This window comes from Cricetulus griseus (assembly GCF_003668045.3).
Source record: "Cricetulus griseus strain 17A/GY chromosome 1 unlocalized genomic scaffold, alternate assembly CriGri-PICRH-1.0 chr1_0, whole genome shotgun sequence".
Lineage (NCBI taxonomy): Eukaryota > Metazoa > Chordata > Mammalia > Rodentia > Cricetidae > Cricetulus > Cricetulus griseus.
In genome coordinates this window covers 262,279,707-262,303,141 of record NW_023276806.1, presented here as the reverse complement: position 1 = coordinate 262,303,141, position 23,435 = coordinate 262,279,707, and the positions used below count along the sequence as shown (strand labels likewise).

At 46.9% G+C, this 23,435-nt stretch overlaps 1 protein-coding gene across 11 annotated transcripts in view; it reads right to left on the bottom strand.

Annotated features, from left to right (window-relative positions):
• The window catches only part of Pcnt (pericentrin), an 89,245-nt gene extending 65,846 nt beyond the window's left edge, over positions 1–23,399 (bottom strand). For 5 of the 11 annotated variants that reach the window (XM_035450455.1, XM_035450460.1, XM_035450458.1 and 2 more), the window contains exons 1-13: positions 23,214–23,399; positions 20,946–21,158; positions 19,679–19,759; positions 18,915–19,170; positions 16,848–16,903; positions 16,239–16,413; positions 15,549–15,679; positions 13,937–14,048; positions 10,948–11,254; positions 10,056–10,143; positions 6,342–6,519; positions 4,853–5,076; positions 713–1,170 (exon numbers count right to left, since the gene is read on the bottom strand). In XM_035450455.1, the coding sequence (XP_035306346.1) occupies positions 713–1,170; positions 4,853–5,076; positions 6,342–6,519; positions 10,056–10,143; positions 10,948–11,254; positions 13,937–14,048; positions 15,549–15,679; positions 16,239–16,413; positions 16,848–16,903; positions 18,915–19,170; positions 19,679–19,759; positions 20,946–21,158; positions 23,214–23,270 (2,336 nt within the window). In that variant the 5' untranslated portion in view covers positions 23,271–23,399. The remainder of the gene's footprint in view (positions 1–712; positions 1,171–4,852; positions 5,077–6,341; positions 6,520–10,055; positions 10,144–10,947; positions 11,255–13,936; positions 14,049–15,548; positions 15,680–16,238; positions 16,414–16,847; positions 16,904–18,914; positions 19,171–19,678; positions 19,760–20,945; positions 21,159–23,213) is intronic. The other 6 variants (XM_035450462.1, XM_035450463.1, XM_035450464.1 and 3 more) reach the window with 3 other exon arrangements.
• Between the last annotated feature and the right edge of the window lie 36 nt (positions 23,400–23,435).

Genomic DNA, 23,435 nt, shown 5'->3' with positions numbered 1-23,435 from the left:
ATGCATGTAGTACACAGACATACATACCGGCAGAACACCACCCATATACAGAAAATATTTTTTAAGAATTTAAATACATGAAAACATTAAAATTCAGTTATTATTTTAAAAAGCTATCTCACAGAAATGTTAAAACATGCAAACAAAGAACAAAAGCATAAATGGACACAGTGCATATACCTATAATCACAGCATGCGGAAGACTAAGATGGAAGGATTAGGAGTTAGAGGCCGACCAGGGCTACAAGGAGAGTAAGAGGCCAACAACGCCTATACAAGAAGGCTGTGTCTCAAAATAAAAGCCAGATAGGGTGAGGTGAGATGTACCTAGAATTACAGCATTTAGGAGGCTGAGGCTAGAAGACTGTAGTGTACCTTTAAGACAAGCTCGGGCAACAAAAGGAGACCTCTTCTCAAAAGCAAACGAGAACGAAGACACACAGGATGCATACACACTCATGTTCGTGCAAGGTACTCAAGCTGCGAAGAGGACGTGACTATGCTATCTAACCCAGCAAACCTACCATGGAGCACCAGCCTTTTCTTCTGGTTGAGGAGTACAAATGGGGTATACCACACCTTGCTCCACCTCCTTCTGAGTTTCCTACCCAACCAAGCTCCGCTCTATATCCTGCTAGGTCCCTCTTAGCCTCTGCCAGGACTGTGGGCAGGGGGCTCCACACCAAAGCCACCATTCCACAACATCACCCACCTATTCTGGGCCATCATCAGCTGGAGGGCACAGTCTTCCTTCACACGGAGCAGCATGATGTGCTCCTCATCCTGGGCCATGAGGGGCTCCTGGCCACACCGGCTACAGGGCAGAACTTCATCTCTAGTGAGCTCTTGTTCCAACTGCCTCAGGCGGCCCTGCTGCTCCATCAGAGATCTCTCCAGGTCCAAGATCTGGGCCGCCTGCTGCTCCTGCAGGTGCCTCATGCCAGACTCCCGGTGCTCAAACCTGCTTATTATGGACTGTTTCTCACTCTCGGCCTTTTCTCTTAGCTCAATAAACATGGAGGTCAGTCTCCCTTCAGTGTCTCTCTTGAAGTCCTCATGAGAACGCTCCCACTCGGCTTCCTTTTTCTGGAACTCCTGTTTCATTAGCTGAATCTTCTCCTCGGCTTTATTTAGTTTTACCTGATGGTCTTCAACTAGACTATGTTTGACCTATAAAATGACATGGTTTTATAGAAGAGGAAGGAAATTAAATGGAAAGATTGTTGGATGCAGTGACCCCGGTGTACCCACGAACACGGAGATTTCTAAAACTTATTTCAAAATACAGCAGTAGGAATACAACCTATGTTGATCGGAATGGAAATGCCCTTATATAAACCAAGGTAAAATCCAACCCTGGGAATAATGCACGTAAGCACACAGGCAGCACTCACATGCACCTGGAGCAAAGATGGACCTATAGGTCTTTTGCAAGGGGGATCACACGCAACAGCAGCAAGAGGCAAAACCTAAGTTTAATTCACCTGATCTATAATAAATGAAATAATTCTAAAGGTCGCTTGAATAGGAGGATAAATGAAAAAGCTAAGGATAGATGGATACCTTAAATTCCAGAAGGAAGAAAGTATCAATAAGAAGCAAATCAATGTCAAAAAAGAGGGGGTTGGTGGGGAACATGGGAGGGCGAGGGAATGGGGGGGGATATGTAAATATGAGTAGTAATTAAAGAATTAAAAAAAGAAAAGGAAAAAGAAACAGGAGAGTGACCACAATTCTCCATCAACTAAAGTCTACGTTCCTTTTTTTTCTGGTGATGAGTGAACAAATCTAATCAGACCAACTCTTCCTGAGCAGAACAACAGACACAGCCTAAACTCAGACTGACCCCAATTTAATGCAGACGTAGAATGGGCTCTGGAAGGAAGCAGGCAGGTTAAAGCTACAAGAACTTAACAGAACACTCATCCCCAAACAGAGATGGCTGTGGACTCTAAGTTCATCAAGATAAGACGCTGAAGGGAGACTGACCTCTATGTTTATTGAGCTAAGAGAAAGAAAATAACTACCTACTGAAACAAAATGGCAAAGCCCTACAGACTCCAATCTAAGGAGACATCCCCTACAATATCCAGATGCGACAAAGCTAGAGGATACAAAACAAGCAAACAAAACCGGAAAATGGAACCCATGCTGAAGAGATAATGCAATCAATCTGGGACAGTCCCAGGCTGGCATGGACAATAAAATCATCAGATTAGAGTCCAAACCAATACTTTAAAACCTGACCAAAAAAAAAAACAACAAAATATCTTACTGCAGCAAGGACATTGAGAATAAAGACGGGGAGGGGGAGACTTTAAATAAAAGAAAACTTGTACAAAAGACCCAAACAACAAGAAATGCTAGAGGAAATCCTGAAAATAAGGAGTAAAGATGCACACATGGACCCAGATCCTCAGGAGGAATGAATGGCACCAGAACTGCTAAGAAAAGTCCAGGACTGGGGCTGGAGAGATGGCTCAGAGGTTAAGAGCACCGACTGCTCTTCCAGAGGTCCTGAGTTCAATTCCCAGCAACCACATAACAACCATCCGTTATGAGATCCGGTGCCCTCTTCTGGTGTGCAGATGTACATGGAAGCAGAATGTTGTATACATAATAAATAAATAAAATCTTAAAAAAAAAAAAAGAAAAGTCCAGGACTATTATTTACTACAGGATCTTTCAGTTTTCTTCATTTATTTTTTTTTTGGGGGGGGTGGGTCTTGCTGTTGTTCTCTTTTTATTTTTACTTTGAGATAGGGCCTCACAATGTAAGCCAGGCTGGCCTCGAACCTACTATATAGTCAATGATGGCTTTGAACTCCTGATCACAGGCCTCCCTCCGCCTCTGGAGTACTGGGATACTGGGGTTAAAGGTATACACTACTATACTCAGCTCCCTTAATTGCTTTCGGATACCTGACTTCTCAGAGCAAATCTTACAACATTATTATTGCTGAGGTAACAACAGACATGGACGTTAGCTCCTAGGAAACTGCGGCATCAAAGGTTAGAAAAAAGGAGCAGAGGAGCACATTGCAAAGTCATGATAAAAAGGCAGACCTAAATCAACCACATCAGTAACTTCAATAAATGTTCACAGACTCAGCACTATAATGAAAAGGCAGAGATTATCAAAATAAGTTAATATTTAACAGCATAAGCTACAAAAAATACACTATATCCATTAACCCAAATGAAAAATATATAAAAACAAAAAGCTAAGAAAAAGCACAAGATGCTAAACATAGTGGCACATGCCTATAATCATAGCATTCCATAACTGAGCAAGACTGTTATGTCAAGAACATTTTTTTAAATGAACATCAAGGTTGGTATGACTATACTAATAAAAGATTTTTTTGTGGGGAGGGAGGTTTCTCTGTGGCTTTGGAGGCTATGGCTTTAAAGGTGTGTGTCACCACGCCTAGCTAATTTTCTTTTCTTTCTTTCTCTAATAAAAGATTTTAATAGCTGGGCAGTAGTGGTGCACACCTTTAATTCCAGCACTTGGGAGGCAGAGGCAGGCGGATCTCTGTGACTTCAAGACCAGCTAGTTCCAGGACAGCCTCCAAAGCCACAGAGAAACCCTGTCTCAAGAAAACAAAAACAAAAACAAAAAGATTTTAATAAGTTGATCTTAAGGCAAAGAATATCAGGAGATATTTCATTAATAATAAAAAGGTAAACCTTCCAGGAAGATATAATCACAAATATGTAAATTTATTAGCAGAGCTTCAAAATGTTTAAAGCAAAAATTTAACAAAATTACTACAGGAGAATTCCACATTCTCTTCTTATTATTTTTGTTGTTTGTTTTGGTTTGGTTTGGTTTAGTTTTTTGAGACAGGGTTTCTCTGTGTAACCCTGACTGTCCTGGAACTGTCTATGTAAACCAGGCTGGCCTCACACTCAAAGATCTGCCTGTCTCTGTCTCTGGATTAAAGGTGTGTGCCACCACGCCTTGCCACATTCCTGCCTTGAACTGATTCTCCAGATAAAAATGTGACCTGGGAAACAAACATTTATCGTCTAGGAAACTCTGTCTTGATCACAGGCCACAGACTATGAACTGCCAGCCCATGAACAGTTGCTGACTTGGGTGAGGTGGTTCACACAGCTTTCCACAAAGTTCTATTAGTTCTATCTTGTCCAAGTCCTTACCAGTTCCTTAATTTTCAAGGCAACTTAGTAATCAATCTTTTAGGCAAAAAGAGATTCCTCTAACATTCTTTTCTGATGAAAATCCACAAAGTCATTCACAAAGAACACACGAGGACAGAAGGCATGAAAGACATGTTTTCAGACATGGTTAAAAAGATGATGAAGAGAGCACAGCTTACAAGCAGCAAAAGACAAAGAAATCCCAGCTCATGCTCCCTGAGCTGCACTGGCTGCATAATGAAGCCCCTATTGTAATTCTGAAGAGGCTGTCATTTTCCATTGTGTTCATTCCCCTAATGGTATGGCAGTGACTTTCTCAAGCTCACAAATACCTAGGGGTAGGCTCAGTATCTGAACTGTCCACGGCAGCTGAACAATGACCATGAAGGATGTGAAGAATCTGAACGTACTTTGAAGATAGTGGCATGAGGATCAGAAGATTGCCACGACTGACCATTCATTGTCTTAAGGAACCAAACTGGCTCTGGCTTTGGGTACCAGACCTTAATGAAGCTTTGTGGCAAACCCATCTTGCATTTCTTTCCATGAGAATCTGGTGCACACACTCCCACAGCAATGACATACATAGTTCAGGATGTCCTCAGGACACCCCCTCCCCCCCTTGTGCACAGAGACCACAAGCCTTCCTCAAGAATACAGAGCCTTGCTGAGGGTCACTACTCACCCTCTCCAGCTCCTCTTTCAGGTGGGTCTCATGCTGCAGTTTCTCCTGTAAATTCCTGTTCTCTATTTTCAAGAGTTCAACTGCTTCCTTGAGTTCAGTCTGAAGAAGTGAAACTTTACACACATCCTTGTGTTCAGCTTCCAAGGTCAGGATTCTGGCAGCCACCTGAGCATCGGCCTCCATAGCCATGTCCTGTGCATACTGCAGATGTTCCTGGGCAAGCTCTTGAGGAACAAGGGAGAGGGAGACCATCGTCGGCTGGGGCATCCACAGGCAGCCCCACAGAACGGCAGCACCCTGGTGCTGACTCGGGACAGGAGAGGCGCCAGGTCCTCAGTGTCCCCCCTGCAGGCGCATCCCGGGTCTACCCTGAGTTGTAGCATTCTCTGGGGTCTACCCAGCATACATCTAGGCAGCCTGAGGTATTCCTTAAGGTCAGACATGATGTGCAACCTGCTGCTGGTCACCCAGAATGAGCCCTATGCCCAGCACCAGACACACAGGGACAGGGACAGGGACAGGCACGGCTAATTCAGGGTTTCATCACAGGCCTTGAGCCTGAGCTGAGCCACCCAGGAAGTGAGTGTGCAGGGGGAGCACACTGCCTCCTCTAAACCAGGCCTGGGTCTTCCTCTTCAGAAGATGGAAACAGAGGCACAAGCCTCGGACTTAGAGCAATAACAAGTCGTGCTACAGGGACTACATGGGCACAAGCAGCACAAATGACAGAGCATGTCAGAGGCAGCTGTGGAGGTCCCGGGATCAACAAAGACAAGAGCAGTAAGGGACAGGTGTGTGTTGGCCCCTGGCTCCCAAGTGGGACTCTACACCTCTCACCCTGCCCTGTCTGATGTTGAATGGAGCTCCAGGGCTACACAGGCTTTAATGTCGCAAGACAGGAATATGGTCACTGATCCCACCACTACTACCTGAGCCGAGGCCCTCAACCCGGCTTCCTCACCTTCCCTGGAGGGGAACCACTGTACCCAAGGAGGGCTGAACAACATTGGAAACACTGTCACCATGTTTCACACCAGCTGGCCTCTGCTGCCCACCTCTACAATCACTGGGAGTGACCACTATTCATCCCTGTGGAACCACACCTCTGAGACAGCCAGAGTCTTTCTATGCTACTCCAGGCCATCCCACAGGAGCTCCTTCCCTCAGGCTCCCTGGGCGACCCACAACCTCGATCTGCTCGGCTGAGCCATAATGCTGGCCCAAAGAAGCAGAGCAGAGTCTAATATCACTAAGGCCATCCCTCTCCTAACTCTACCACCATCTAACAGCACTTGCTCAGGGATGAATCCTCACAGCAGGGAGCTGTGTTACACTGGGGCAGGCTCGTGGTCTTCATACGGACACCACTGATTCCAGCTGAAGCAGATGCTCCATGATAAAACGCAAGGAGTATCTTCTCCCAAGACACTCCAATAGGAACTGGCATTGGCAGGAAAATAAGGAGCCCTGAGGGGCAGATGGGGCACACCTTGGCTGTGCTGCTCTGAGAGTGTAAGTGGGAGCCTCTCCTGTTCTGCTTCCTCGGGCCTCAGGCGGTAGCTGTGTGACTTGTTCTCCTTGAGTTGGAAGTTGAGGGAAGAACTCAACACACCTGTTTCATGCCTGGGGTCTTCTTCCAGTCCTGCTTGTAAACTTGTCGAGTTCTCCTAAAGGACCACACAGGACAGGTGAGTCAGTGAGCCTGATCACCCTGTTCTGATACTACCGTGAGACAGTCCTGCTCTGTTCAAAGGAAAACATAAACTTAGCTAGATTCGCCAGACCACACAACTGATCCTGGTACAGACACGCCACAGTACCTCTCCCCATCCAACCCTGTCCAGAGCAGATTGGAGAACCCACAGAAGCAGTGGCTACAGCCTGAGGACAACATGAACAAGAGGCCATGGCAGCAAGTAGAAGCCATCCTACCCGTGGGTGTTCCCATCACAGTTAGGCATCTACAATGTTACTGATGTCCACTCTCCTGTCCATTGCTGGCATCTCTCCTCCTACCCTTAAAGTTTGATTGTCTCCCTGCCCTCAGTATCTCTCCAGTATCCAGCCTCAGATCTTAAGCCTGGGCTGCTCCTAAACCCTGTACTTCTCTGAGCTGTCACCCAACAATGACTGTACCAATGCCTATCTATCCTTCAGACGACGGGCCCAGATCAGTTCCAGGCAGCATGGAGGACCAGTCTAGCAGTCACTCCAGAGCCCGATCAGAGCTCTCCTAAAACCTACTCTCTCTTGCTTACCTCCCAGGGTAAGCCTGCCTGTCCACAAAAGTTCAGCTTACCACTTCAGTCACCTTTGTCCCCTCAGGCATTTTCGTATAATCTTAGACATCAGGTCCTATTCCTGCAGCTGACCCCCATTGTCTCTCAGGAGAAGCTTCTTTGGCCTGAGATCTCTGCTGACTGCCCATGGGTGCCCTAACTGTCACTTCTCTGTTTCAGACATACCATGAGCCACATGGAAGCAGGATAGGCCTCCACACTTCCTGATTCCAACTTCTATGGCATCCTCTCTGCTCTGAACATCCCTCTCACAGTTCCGATTCTGGACCTGCTCAGATGTGGGGCAAGGATACAGTCCCTACAAAAAGGAAGAGCAACCCAAGAGAATCTCTAGTTGCTGCCAAGTCCCCAGCCCTGAGAACAGGCTCTGCCCTTTCGGGTTCAGAGCCCTCTTCCATCATGACAGAATGGATGGATCGGCACACGCTGAAAATGTAGCCATTGAACCCATTCTCCTCAAAACTGAAAAACAAACAAACAAACAAACAAAAAAAGATCTCATCGCCCTGAATTTCTAATGAACTAAAATTACCGTTTAAAACAAGACTTACATTCTCATTGTTAGAGAAGTAAGTATCATGAAACTGATGAGATAGACGTGGCCCTGTGACAGTAAGTTCACGTGGGACAGTGCTATCTCACTAAGGATAAACAACAGGACAGGCAATGGGATCGAGCAGGGTGAAGTCACAGAGGATCTCTTGGGCCACTCCAAAGAGAGCGACGGTCAGTCCCGGTAAGAAAAAGCATGAAAAACACCCCCATCAGAACACAAAGGTGAATAGTGCTAGAAATTACTCATACTAGAAGGAGAGGCAAAGACAACGGCAGCAAAATGAGCAAAGAGATGGAATACAGTCAGAAGGAATGGAATAACAGTTGATTAAACAAGTGAAAAGACGCTCATCCTCATGAATGACCAGAGAGATGCACACATAAGAGACAGTCACTCAGACAGCCACCCACACTTTGGTGATCAGTTCACTACCCAGCTAGGGAGGGACCCGTCAGGAAACGTGCAGAGGACTGTGGCCTGTCAACATGCTACACACACCCACATGCATTTTTCATTAATTAGACATAGAACCCATCACTTCCATCTCTACACCTTTCTGAAATTTAAGAAAAAATGTTACTTATTAACTTATGAAAAGCAAAGGAGAGAGGAGCAGTGACCATTCTCAACCCCTGCTGGCAGATGGAGACCCTACAGTCGGGCCTGCCAGGAAAGCAGAAGGAAAAACCAGGGTGGGATGGACGCTCATGGTGGACAGGAGGCCTCAGACTGGGAAAGGCAGGCTCAGGGCAGATTTCCATACTCTTTCCTTGCATACATTAGGGTCCCCAGGAACAGACGCACAGTGTATATGTTGGGGGTAGGGGGTAGCTTCCTTCTGCCCCTTTCCTCAGGTAACAAAAGTAGCAGAAGTCCCCACTAGGAGGCAAAAGAACCTTCAAAGGAGGAGTGCAACAACCCTAGGAGTGACATCAATGCCACCAGTCCCCTTAGTGCATCTCTGAGCTGGTACAAAGAGCTTACTTGGATACATGGGGTTCATAGCACACATGAAGGCAAGTGGTCACAGATCACAACCTGCACAGGGAACACCTGCCTTTAACATCAGACAGAGACCCAGCAGACAGAAAGCAGAAGGAATTCAGGACGTAGACATCCCTAAGCAGTAGAGGGACACCAGGGAGGGCTCAGCAGGTAGAGATCTGACTCTCACAAACACATCTCTGACCTCCGTACACATCCACACATAAGATCAAAATGGTAGTAAATTTACCTGAAAACTGGCAAAATGAAAAAACAAACCAAAACAAAACCTGCCCAGAAAACAGAATCCAAACAGCTGTAAGATGCATGAGAAAACTTAAGAACTTTAGGATTTGTTTGGAAACTTAATTATGAAGCTCGCAAGAGCTACAGATTAACAGAAAACACAGAGGCCAATGAATAGTCCAACCAGACAGAATACCCATGAGAGGAGAGCCTGAGATTCAGAGACCTCACCTTGCATCTGGCATGAAGCAAAGTACACACAGGGTGTGAGGTTCTCAAACCCCAGAGAATTAACACGAGCCACAGGATGCAGTCACACCAATGGGGTTTAAGATGGCACACAGGGGAGCTCTGTCACATTTACCAGAGCAGGGAGAAGCGTTATTCATAGACATATGAGCAAAAAAGATTTTGAGGGCTGGAGAAAGCCCGTCATAGGTTGTTCTGTGTCTCTCCCAAGTTCATATGCTATACATAGCCCTATCTTGAGGACCTCAGGACAGGACTGTTTAAGATAGGATGCTTAAAATAAAATAAGGAATCAGAGAAGGCCATAACCCACGCTGACTATAACTTTATAAGGAGATGCGGTCAAGGGCTTGGAGGTGTAACTCAGTTTACATGGAGCACTTGTCTTGTCTAACATTCGTAAGCCCTGGGTTTGATCCCCAGCACCGCATGGTGCATGCCTGTAATCCTAACACTTGGGAGATGAAGGCAAGAAAATCAAAAGATGAAGAGATGATCAACGAGTTCAGGACACACATACACACACATACGCTCAGCCTCACACCTGTCAGAATGTCAGAATCAAGGGTGACAGGTGTGCAGGGTGAGGGTGGCAGGCGAAGCCTCAATGACAGCTGGGAATTGAGAAAGACTGCAAGCAAGCAGAGCTGGGAAGGAAGGAAGGGCGTCAGGGCCTCAGGCTTTGTACTTACTCCTTAGACAAGCCATGGTGCACATATGAGATTACATGGAAAATCAAGTTCCCCTCTGCATGAGGAGTCAACAAAGACAGACGGGCAGATTTTATTAGGCGGAAAACAGCCGGTTTCTAATGTAAAGTTGAATGACCCTCAACCCTCTCTCATATTAAAAACCCACAGCCTGTCACCTTCAGCTGCTCCAGCTGAAGATCAAGTGGATCAGGTTGCTCCTTTCTTCCTCTGCCAGATGTCTCCTCTGGAAATATACAGGATGAACTAAAGAGAGAAGACATGCATGAAAGTCTTAGTGCGCTGGGCATGGTGAACTTGAACTCCAGCACTCAGGAGGTAGAGTGCTGGACTCTGTGAATGCAATTCAGCCTGCTCTATGCCGTGAACTCTAGGACACAGTGAGACCCTTTTTCAAAAACCAACCAACCAACCAACCAACCAACCAAGCTCTGAGAGCTGGAGAGATGGCTCAGTAGTTAAAAGCACTGACTGCTCTCGCAAAGAACCTGAGTTGAGTTCTCAGCACCCACATGGTGGCTCACAGCCATCTGTAGCTCCAGTTCCAGAGAAGCCAACAACTTCTTCTTGGGCATGTGGTACATATACACACATGCAGGCAAAACATTCATACATATAAAATAAACATTAAAAAAAATTTAAATAGAATAAAAGCTTTAGTGCGTCCTTTTCTTGCCTACTCTGTCCCTGGGCCCAACCATATAGAGGTAAGGTATCTAGGTTAAGGATTAGATGACGCTAGGTATAAACACTGCTTAGCCAGTACTATAACACAGGAGAGTGAGACTGGACCACAGGGCCACACGCTGGCTCTGCTGGGCTTGATGTGGTGGTACACACCTTTAATTCCAGTCCTAGGGAGGCAGAGGCAGGTAGACTGAGTTCCAAGCCAGCCAAGGCAACAACAATAACAACAACAAAACCCAGCTCTACTGTCCTCCATGAGTGTGAGATCACAAACAGAAGAAGTGCAAACTTAGCCCAGGCTACACACACACACACACACACACACTTCATAAAGCCGCCGAATGGGAACAATGTTTCCTTTACCTGATCTCTCCAGACTCCAGAGAATCCTCCCTGGCCTCCTGCAGCCGTTGCTGGAACAAGGTCAGGTCTTCTTGGTATGTCTTCTCAGCATCCCTCAACTTCTTCTCAAAATAGACCCGCAGGTGCTCCAGCTCCAATTCGTGTTGGGCTCGCTCTTGCTGCTGCTGCTGCACGAAGTCCGACCGCAGGTGCTCCAGCTCCAACTTGTGCTGGGCTCGCTCTTGCTGCTGCTGCTGCGCGAAGTCTGACCGCAGGTGCTCCAGCTCCTCCAGGTGAGAGTCCTGGGCCAGACATGGCTCCCACGACCCTTCAGCAGAAGGAAGCACATAATCACCCCAGAGGGAAACACACAAAGCAGGAAACACCAAGGTCCCTGAGCAGACCCCTCATGACTGTGCATAGGTAAGAGCCTCCTGCCTCATAACTCGCTCAGCATTTCAGGAACCCCTTAAAAAGCCAAGCAACTGGGAATCAGGGCAACTACCTGCAGCAAGAAACATGGTCCTAGCAACAAAGAACTGTATCCTGTCACAATCTCAGTGACTCAGGAAACAGGTTTGGAGCAAGGCACAGCTGCTGACACTTGGATGTAAGCTGTTGGAGTTCCTGGGCAGAGAGCACAGACACAGCACCCCAAACTTTCTTTGAGCCCATATTTTGAGGCTATCAAAGTGATTAGTTGTCTGCACAGCAACACAGACCACATGTAAGCTTGCAACCCAGAGAATGCTACCAACTGGTGTGTGAATATAACCTTTAACTATGTAAAGGTGTGTTACATTTGTTTATGCTGTATTTGTTTAAGTATGTAAAGATGTGTTGCTGTTTCACCTTCCCTGCCTAAGACCTGACTGGTCTAATAAAAAGCTGAACTTCCAATAGCTAGGCAGGAGGGGGGCAGGGCTGGTGGACAGAGAAAACAAGTAGGAGGAGCCTAGGCTTGAGAGAAGAAGGAGAAGAGAACAGGCAAGAAACAGAGGGAGACGCCAGGGCCAGTCAGGCAGCGGCCAGCCAGCAGACACAGAGTAGGACATACAAAACTAAAGGTAAAAAGCCCAGAGGCTTAATGTAGATGAAGAGAAACAGGTTAAATTAAGTTATAAGAGCTATCAAGAAACAAGAATAAGATAAAGCTGTACATTCAGAACCAATAATAGTCTCTGTGTCCTGATTTGGGAACTGGTTGGTGGTGTAGAAGAAAATCTGCTATAAACTTATATATGGAAACCACTAACAAGCAGCGTAGACTGACTAGTTACAACCCCAAAGACTTTGTATGGAAGCTCCCTGAAGGATGAAGTTCCATGGAAGAACATGCTAGAGCCATCAGTTCACCTCTTCTCTAGGCTCAGGTAACAGAGGACCCTAAAGAAATGACATGTTGGCTACAATATCTGGCCATGAACAGAGCTCAAGGCTAGGAGACGGAGACCAGGCATCTCTTGCCATCACATGACAAAGGGTAGTTTGCCAAATGTCTGTGTTTCTGGTCCTTTCTCCTAACTGTTCATTGATCAAAACAACATCGATCCTCAAGGGAGATCTGCATCTGAAAGGCTCTGTTTGCAGATGAACACTAAGAATGCTAGCTAAGACTAGGCTTCTAGATACTGGTGGCCTGAACTGGACCTAGACATCTCTGTCCCAGAACACAGGTGACTCTGCCTGCTCTCCAGGTGGCCATGTCCACCTGGCTACACAGAGACGTTCCTGACACAAAAGGAGAGAACCAAGACTGGGGTCTGCAAGGGTGCTCAACTCTATGCAAGGATGAGATGAAGCTGCCTCCAGCAAAAGCAGCCACAGTTGTTGGGCCCTGGAGACTCAGACTCTAGACTGGAGCTAGAGCCACAGGAACCCGACAGCAGCTGCCCTGGAGAAGCTCACAGGATCCACACAGTAGCAAGCAGAAAGACCCCATTTTGGAACCCCCAATGCCTGCTAAGAATCACCCTGCTGTATTACCCAGTAACATTGCCAGTTAAGACTGATACATGAAGGACACTTTACACCACAAGAGCCTGTAACATCAGGGGCACAGTCATGTGATCACCACTCAGCTGATACACTGAGGGACAAAACACAATAAGAAACCTTTCCTATATACAAATTTCCTTTCCCTTTTAAAGACTTTTTTTGCCATTTTTTTTTAAATTGAGTGATACGTTTTTCCCCCCACTCCCCTTCCCTTCCTCCCTTTTCCCCTTCCACCCTTTCCCCTAGCTAAGGATTTATTTTTATTTTATATGTTTGAGTGTATGTCTGTGTCTCTCTGTGTGTGTGTGTGTGTGTGTGTGTGTGTGTGTGTGTTTGTGCGCGCGCGCATGCAGTGTCCACAAAGGACAGAGAGGACAGCAGATGGTTGTGAACTGCCATGAAGGTGCTGGGAACTGAGTATGTGTCCTCTGCAAGAACAGCAAATGCATTCCAGTGTCAAAATCTCCATTTGTATACAAAACATGTATCATCTTCAAGATGTATAAGCAAGCTCACAAGTTTGTGTTTTTCCTTCCTCCTCTGCCCCCCAACCCCTGCCTCTCTCCTCTCTTTTCCTCTCCTCTCTCCCTTTCTCCCTCCCACCCCCACTAGTAAACTCTATGGTTCAACAATCGAAAGTCACAGGGCTGGGATTTGATCAGTGGTACATCCCTTGCTAAGAATGTGCAAGGCCGGGGCTGGAGAGATAGCTTAGAGGTTAAGAGCACTGACTGCTCTTCCAGAGGTCCTGAGTTCAATTCCCAGCAACCACATGGTGGCTCATAACCATCCGTTACAAGATCTAGTGCCCTCTTCTGGTGTGCAGATATACATGGAAGCAAAATGTTGTATACATAATAAATAAATAAAAAAAATTTTAAAAAAAAGTGCAAGGCCCTAGGTTCTAATATACCACCTCAAGAATGAATGAATGAATGGATAAATAAAGAAATAAATGAAATTCTGCACAGCTTAGCTTCGAAGGACCTAAACATCCCACAAAATTCCTCACCATTCAGTTCCTCTGTATTGGTTTTCACAGACTCAAGCTGGGACCATAGGCATCTGATTTCTTCTTGGGACTGAGCCTTCAGTTCTTCATAGGATGCTTGAAGATTCTCTAACTGTGAAGAAGAAAAAATGTTGACATGAGAACCAAAGGAGATGAAAGGGCGGCATGTATGGCTCTGTACTCTGAAAATGCCACCTTAGGGTCTCACACCTCACAAGGAAGCATGACATGCTTATGGAGTAAGACCATCACAGAAAACCACAACTGGTCAAAATACAGATGACTGATATGGGGGTACCCAGCACCTACAGATACATCTACAATACAACTCCTACACCCGAGGCTCAGAGTAAAGATTGTAAGAGAAAGATTGTAAGAGCCAGGAAGACTAGAAGTCTGTGGTGAAACTGTCTCCTAGAAATGATAAGAAAGCTTCACTTCCAAGGTCTCAATAATATGAAGCCTAAACAAGATTCCAACAGTGACAACCCGGATAACATGGAAAGCAGGGACCTCAAAAGGCCACACTACACCCTGTCTCAAAAGAAAAAAAAAAAAAAAAAAAAAAAAAAAAAAGGCATACTACTGCACAGAGAACTATAGGCAACTAATGACTACTGAGAGCTCCAGAATAAGGAATCCCTTAATTAGTTACTCAATATCCAGTTGTCAGCCCTGAAATACAAGCAACATTAAATGGAATCTGGAGGTTATATTTATATGTGTATTATATATATGTGTGTGTGTGTGTGTGTGTGTGTGTGTGTATAATATGACAGTAATATCAAAGAAAAAGAGACCATAAATTCATAAATTTGAGAAGGGGTAAGGGGGGGGCTAGGAGGACATGGGAGGAGTTACAGGGGAAGAGGAGGGAGGGTGAACATGATATGTTTTAATTAAAACTTTTAAGATTATTTTTAAAAATGAATATTATCTGCACAGAGGCTGGTTTTTTGCTTTCCTTTCAGGGACATATGTTCCTGTTCCTGCCCAGGTCAGTTTTCTCTCTAAACAAAGATATATACTTCCAGTAATTAGTGGGGAGGCCCCAGCCCAGGGCTAAATACCTGGTCAGGAAGTCTGAGGCAAATCTCCTCTTGGGCCATAGCCCCATGGTCAAACATGGAAAGACAAGGCCCGTGCAGGCTCTGGGTTACAGTGAGATTGGCACTGACTTGTGCTGCTGTTGGTCTAAGTCTCAATGGACCCGAACACCACCATCTGCTCGCAGAGACCACCTTAGAGACTGACTGCCTTCATTACAACCAAACAGTCCTACTGGCCCTCTGCCCTGGACCTGTGGCATTCTGGACAAATTCTGTTCCCACTTATGGCAAAGTATAACTCGTGTACAATAAATCATCTTTCTCGCTGCTGGGGTAACAAAGACAGGAAGACTCTAAGTTTGCCAGCCAACAAGTCTAGCCAATCAGTGAGCTCAAGGTTCAGTGAGAGATCCTGTCTCAGAAAATAAGATGGAGTACAACAGAGGAGACACCTGACATCAACCTCTGTGTACACGTGACTAGCCACATGCACCCATGTCTACACCTGAACATACCCCATCCCCACATACAATCAAACAACCAAAAGGAAGTTTTTTGCCTACCTCCAACTCTTTTTCTTTTTCCTTTTCTCTGAATTTCATCTCTAAATCTTGTAAATACTGGCAATGCTCTGACTGCAGGTCTTCCTGTAACTTCTTGACAGCTGCCTGGTGCTGGGTCTCCTTCAGGGAAACTAGAAAGCAGCACAGAGGTCACCTAGCGTATGACAAGACAATGCTTCCTTCTTCAGCAATAGCTCACTGGCATCTCATATCAAAGCCACAGCTGTGCCCACCGCGTTCCATGCTGAGCACCTGGGAATGTCTGGATGGGGGAAATACCAATGGCACAAACAGGGAGGGAAAGCTGAGCAGGCTCCATCAGGACACCACTGCAGGAAACTAGCTTGTTCTTCCATGGAGGGACTCAGCCACAGGCAAGAAGATACCATCTCAACTCACAAGAATCACTAAGTTACATAACATCTCAAGTATCAAAAGTGAGCGGCCACCGTACTACTGCTTCAGTGATAATTTAGTAATTGAATATGTAAGAGGGACCTATGAAACAGAGGCAGGGCAGTGGGCCAGCAGCTACAACACCTCCTGGACACTCATGACATCATATGTCCTCAGCAGCTTGCCCTGGAAAACGAGGGTGGGAAAGGCAAGTCCAATCGCAATGGTGTTTGCTCTAGCATCACAGCAGACACTCAGCCCCTCCAGACATGCTCACTTTAACCAGGGGCTCACCTTCAGCCTCATGTTTGGCTTGAAAAATCTTCTCCAGCTCAGCCCTCTGTTCCGCTAATTCTCTCTGAAACTGGTTTTGCAAACCCTCCATTTCCGACTGGTGCTTCGCAGACAATTCTTTGCGGAGATTTTCCAGACATAACTGTCTCTCAGATTCCCAATCTTGCTTCAGAGTCTAATTTAAAAGGAACAGTAGGTTGTGGCACAACCAATCTCTGAATGTTAGGTATCTTATAAAATCACTCTCTCAAAGGCTCTTGAAACCACCTTCCTACAAGGGGCCAATGGCAACTTGGCTAGCACCTTGGTGCGTCTGCCACATTCACGCCTCTGGCTACGGTCACCTCTCCCCACCAGACAGAAGTCCACGAAGACGGGGAAGGGGTCAACAACACCATGTGAAAGGGTGGCTGGGAAGCTTCATATTTCAAGAGTCAGCAAAGCAGCAAAATAAGTCTTCTAAAAACACTGTTAACCAAGAATTCACTTTCTCCCAGCACACTCCAATTCCCCTGCACCGATTTTATCTGCATCAAGGTGAGGGGCAGGCAAGTGGGATGGAAAGTAGGATCGCGCACACACAGATCCCACTTCCAGTCAACTACACACCTCTATCATCTGGACGCTTTTCTCCATTTCTGAACGTAACTTCTCCTTCAGCTCAGCTGCAAGACAAATGTAACAAGTTGCTCAGACCACAGTCTCAACCTTGTCCTTGACCTCATCGCCCAGCAGACGCGGGGCTCTAGCACCCACTATCCACTCCTGAGGGTTGCCATTGCACAAGATGTCCAGACGATGATTAGTTTAAGTAAGAAATGTATTCACATCAAAATAAAGGATATAGAAATTTCCCAGTCACTCAAGTTCTCCTAAGAGTACAGCCGAAGATAGATCAGCTGCTGGGATCCCAACACCGACACCTCCAAATCTCTTGGGACAAGAGAACTAACTGCAAGGTGTTTTAGTTCATGTGCCCACTGTGCCAGGGTCAAGGTAAGGTACTAGACATTAGGACATGAGAAACTGTCCTGTGATCCAACAGCTCCCAACTTAAGCAGGGAGAAGCACACAAAGATAGGTTCCAGCAGTGCCTCGAGAGCTGATGAGCCTCCCCCAGAGAGCATGTGTGAAGGTCAGGGAAGGGTAGGACTGAAGAAACAGAGCGGTGGCAGGAGGCATGGGGCAGGACAAGGTGACAGCAGACAAGTCTAAGGGTGACTGAAAGGCTGGGATCCATCCTTCGAGAGCAAGGTGCTACACCCCAGAGCGCCACCGAGTCCTTTGCCTTCCTTCCCTAGGGACAGCAGGCCTAACCAGGAGCCACAGAGAAGAGGGGTCTCTGCAACTGCAATAAAAAGCTAAAAAGATCTCATATTGAAGAAGAGAAGAAAATACAAACATGCATTTGTTTTGTTTCAAAGTGCCTAAAGAAACAAAAAAGGTATCCAGAAAAGAAAACTGGTCTTTCATGCTGAGGGGAGACTGAAGCAAGGGAGCAGGCTTGGTCCCGCAGAGCCGGGGCTAGAGACAATGCTTCTGTTTGTCACAAGGAAGCTGGAGAAGCAAGCAGAAAAGTAAGCTCACCCAGTAGGCAGCAAGCCCTCTTTCAGAGTCATGAATGCTCTCAACCCCTACTATTGACAGGTCTACAGAACTTTGTGGACACACCAAAGGCTGCAAACTGTGCTCCTTAGCACACAGGCTATGTGACATGGTAGTTATTTCTCAATAAAGCTGATACTTATTCAAAAAAACAAAAAATATGTGGGACTGAAGAGATAGCTCAACAGTTAAGACCATTGGCTGCTCTTCTATAGGACCTAGGTTCAACTCCCAGGGCACACATGGTAGCTCAGAACCATGTGTAACTCCAGTTCTGGAGGAACAATGTCCTCTTCTGACCTCCACATGCACGGGGCATACATTCACAGATATACACGCAGGCAAAACACCCATACACACAAAATACACTAACTAATTACAAGGAAAACAGTCCACACAGGCTGGCCTATGGGCAGAGTAGGCAGCAGACTAAGAGTGTATTTGACCCAGCATGCAGACCTGCAACATCATCATTATCTAAGATGGACAGCCATGCCGAACCCAAGCACTGCCCTATTACAATTAAAGTCTCTTTATTCAAGAAGACACCAGGGCAGAAGAGAACCCAGCAAGCGCGGCCAGAACAAAAGGGGCCCGGGTCCCCACGTGCAGCCCCTTAAGAAGCTCCCTTATGTCACCCCGGCTTTCCTTCACCACGCCCTTATGGGCGAGTCCCGGGTCCACCTGGTACCTGTCCCAGGACTATTGGGCGGGGCTAGGGTGTCTCCCTACACTGCCCAGCCAGCAGCACAGACCCAGTCAAGTTTCCTCATGCTTGAAGTGAGCTGGGTCCAAACACTATCAAGGACTGGCCAACACAGAGGAACCACTGGGTGGCTCGCCTCCCTCCCAAGGGGTAAAAACGGGAGCACGGCCTTAAAGTGATTCGGAAAATCAACAGGGTGCTTCGTGTGTGTGTGTGTGTGTGTGTGTGTGTGTGTGTGTGTGTGTTGGGGGGATGTGGAGGAAGGGGGAGATCTGGAAAGATGATCTGTTAAAGGCTAGGCTATGACCAGAAAAGCCAAGAAAGTGGGGACCCGTGGTGGTCCACACCCTGCATTTGCTCAGTACCTGTTTCTTGCCCACAGCGGAGCACCACCTCCTCCTTCTCCCGGGCAAGCTGCTCTCGCATCAGCTCCAGTTCACACTGCTGCCTGCTCTGCAGCAGCGCCAGCTCCTGGGCCCGCCGGCCATTGAGCATTTCCCGCAGCTCCGTCAATGCTGTCTCCTTTTCCTTCTGTAGGTTGGCTTGTGTCAGCTCCAGCTGTGCTGTATGCATGTTGTTTAGGCTCAGGCGCAGGGCTTCGAGCTCAAGACTGTGTGCTGTCTGCAGGCAGAGAGGAACCAGGCCTGATGAGATCCAAGTCAGAAACCAGGGTGGTAAGGGCATCACCAAACAGAAATTGAAAAAAAAGAAAGAAAGGAGGAGGAGGAAGAAAAGAAGAAGATGGGGAGAAGCAGGAGGGAGCACGTAACACAAGAAGGTACCATCACCCCATTTCCAAACTGGCATGTGTCTCCATGCTAAAACACTATGACTGACAACGAGCACAGGAAGTGCATCTCTCACACATCACAGACATGCCAGACTCTCACTCAGGTATCCACACATGACCCTCCGTTTGCTTGGGGAATGGACTCAGAAAGACAATGTGAAAATAACAAAATAAAAGACGGGACAGCTAGCACAGCCCCCACCTGTCTACTTTGGAATGAGTGTCTCCCACTTGCAACCATCCCCAGCAACCAGGACCCACTATGCCCTGTTAATAATGGCAGAACACAGGCTATGACCCCGTGAAGACTGAGAGTCATAGCCAGGTCGAGCAGATCACCTGGGTTGGCTGTGGCTGTGGCTGTGGCTGTTGTTGCTGTGCCTGCAGGCCAGGCTCATCCAGTTCACAGTCTTGTCGTTCCTAGAGAAGCAAAGCAAAGAATGTAGAGAATTTACACAAGAAAACAGCATCTAAGAAACGATTAATAGGCCAGAGAACTGAAAAACTATGTCCTGAAAGTAAAAAAAAAAAAAAAAGTGCGTAAATAGTCACGGCAGCATTAGACAGACAAAGTATGGAAACAGTCTGCAATGGATGAAGACATCAACAAAATAGCATACAGTGTCTCTTGGTCTCTTCAGGGATGGGCAAAATAGTACAGTATTTCCATGTGACCTACCAATATCCTCCAAAAGACCAACTATTTCCAGGTGCCTCTCTAGGTTCCTTGCGACACCCAACAGTATCAATGCTAAGTAAACATCTTTGTTGTGTGGTTTGGAAAACAAACTGTGTACATATTCAATACAAATGCAATTTTCCCGAAATATTTAATCTACATTTGATTGAATTTTCTCATGTGGAAAGCTGATTTCACTACAATGAAATATTATAGAGCTACAATCTGCATGGGAGCTCCCAGGAGCAGTCTGGAGGCCCAGGGAAGAGAGAGGGAGTCAAGGGGCTTGGACCCCACAACTCATAGACTGAAGCAGCCAGAGGCCAGCTCCTTCGGCCACAAACACTCCCTTTCCCCTAATCCTACCTTCACCAAGTGAGCAAAGTGGAGAGACAACACATGTTGCACCCAAAAGTAGGTAAAGAAATGTCACACACAGATAGCAGTCACACAGAACCAGGCCACATACAAGCAAACCTACTGTCACCTGTAAAGGTCCCTTAACAAAGCACCAAACTGACATTTGTCTTTAAACCATTGTCCAAAACTCTTCAAAATCATATTAAAGATGAGGCAGTGGGCTGTCACGTTAAAGCCGCTGTCCGGTAAAGCCACGGCCATCCAAACCAAGCAACTTACATTCAATTGCCAAAAACTCACATAAAGGTGGAAGGAGAGAAACTACTCCACAAAGCTGTCCCCATGCACACCACGGCATGAGTGCCCACACACAAAAAAAATAAATAAAATAAACTTTAAAGATGAGTCATTTATTTACGTAAAACCTGTTCGCTCACCTTTTATGGACTAACATACCTCTCCCCTATTTTTGAAAGGCAAAAACAGAAGGCCACGTTTAGTAAATTACTGCAACAATAACTAGAAGATAGGCAACATGTTAGCATAATGATGAGTAAATAAATCTACCTGAGCTGCAAATGCCCCTCTGGTCCCCTCCAGGGTGTTGCTGCATGACGTGCTTTCAAAACCAGCCCCTCCTTGGGGGAGCTCACTGTTTTGTGGTGCTACCGAACCCTCCTCCTGGACAGGCGCATTGACAGCCGAACCCTTCCTCTTCGCCGTCTTTTTCTTCGAATTCGGACAGTCACCTTTTGTTTTTCTCTGTCGGAAGCTAGCAAGCTGCGAAAAAATTTAGAGAAATAGTAGAAACAGAGATAAACGAGAAAAAAGTAACAAAACCACAGAGTCAACACGCTTGTGGGGAGCATGAGGTTTGAGCTAGCTTGGTCCTCTCAGCCACACAAGGCCAAGAGACCACTTTCCCAACAAACACTGCCTTCATTGACATCTATAACCTTGGCATTAAAATTATACTGAGTCTACTAATGACTATTACTTATGCCTAGATGCAGACAAAAGAAAAAAATATTGCTGGTTAGAAGAATAGCTGTCCTAATACTTGGCAGTTTACAGGAAATTAAAAATGTCTCTATTTAACACACTGAGAGCTTAATTAAGGCATATGTCAGTCTTAAAACTATTATATAAAGCTAGATCATTCTCTTCTTGCTCCCATTCTTCCCTAATCGAAGAGATACATCGCCCAGCCAAAACTTCCTTGCCATAGATTCTGAGACAAGGTACAGAAATAGCAAAAACTTAATCAAGCCAGGTCACTCCAGCATCTTCCTTTATGGAATCAGATGTTCTATTTTTCATGACACAGCTCAGCAAAGCACTAGGGACCATCTCGGAATCTTGCCTGCCAGTCAGAGGTACAGCTGAGCTGCTTTCAGTCCCTCAAATACCAGATTTTCAACTGCCTTCACACACTATCTCCCACTCGTTCCCCATTCAAAAAGCAAGCGCTGGAGCATGAGCTTTTCACAGAGGAACACCTAGTCCCTCAAGTCACAACCATGGCCATACAAGCTAATGTGCGCCTGCCAACGAAGGAAAAAAAAAAAAAAAAAAACAGCAACACAACTCCACTGGCAGAGAAAATAAACAAGGCCATGTATTTGAGTGAAAAGAAATTTGAAGGACCGACATAGCCGTAGATTGCTTTCCTCCATCAAATGCAACTATCTGTTACAAAGCTCTCCTCTGCAACGCAGACCTGGTCTCTGACTATGGTCATTCAACAGTGGCTTCGGTTCTTCTCATCGGCCTCCATCTACTGGTGTTCACAAACCACCCAAGTGCAGACATCAGTTCCCCAAACTGAAGCGCTGAACTCTGTACTGCCTCTTCTCTCACGTATCTGGCTTATAAAAAAGGGGGGGGGGGATCTTTTCATCCTTCTTCGCACCTACCGCCTAGAAGGGGGAAAAAAGAGCACTATGTCTTCTGGCTGGCTGTCACTGCTGTGCTGTCATTTCCAGTGTGTTTGTATTCTGTATGTTAGCGTGCCCGAGGCAGGGGGCGGGGGTGTGTGTTTTTGATTAAAATGAAGGATTGCTCCTACTAGGTAACTAGGCGAGCCACCAAATCAACACAGCCGATTCACGGTGGTTGTACCTAGTTCTAGGCTGACACAGTGAGGAGGAAACCGTACGCTGCTGCCATGGTTGGTGGCCAAGGATCCAATTCCAAAATGTTCGCACGTTCTCTTCCTCTAGGTCCCCATCACTTTTCAAAAAACTATCTTAACATTAGGCACAAATGTTAGAGTATCAAACAAAATAGAAATCTTGAGCAGATTAAAACTATCTTAACATTAGGCACAAATGTTCCCAGAGTATCAGACAAAATCGAAATCTGGAGCAGATTTCACAACTATGGCAGCTGGAGGGCCCGATCAGAGAGTGAATAACCAAACCCAGCGCCAGGGCACAGTCGGGAGCAGAAGCTCTCGGCTCCCGGGAAGACGCAGTCGGAGCGCACTTTCTTAAAGAAGCCTTGGACAGTTCGGTCTGCGGCACCGGAAGCACAACAACCAGGAATGCTAGGTGATCAGACCCCGCCCATGGCGCTCGGCCCGCCTACGGGGCATCGTGCGTCTCAGACGCTGATTGGCTGCCGCCGCAATGGGGCGGGGCGAGGCCGAGGGCGGTGGATTCAAGATGGCGGCGGCTAGGAAGTGAATTCCGCAGGAGCGGCGTGAAGGGCGAGCGCTCCATCTGCGGCTCCCGGGGCTCCGCCGCCGCCGCCGCCGCTTGCTGTGCGCCCGGGGCACCAGCGCCTCCCTGGGAATTGTCTCCACAGCAAAGCGGAGGGAGGGGGGAACGCTACCTTGGCTCTGCCGGCCTCCACTTTCCTGCGCCGCTCCTCCTGCTCGTCTTCATCCATCTCCAGCCGGGGCTGCTCGAGGCTCGCTCGGAGGCGGCCGGGGCAGGCGCGAGGCCTCTTCCTTCGCTCTATTTACACTCCCTCCCTTCGCCCACTCGCCTCCCCACCCCCCATACGCGCAACTGTCAGCGCCGCCCCGCTGCGCCGCCAATCCGGAGCCGGGCG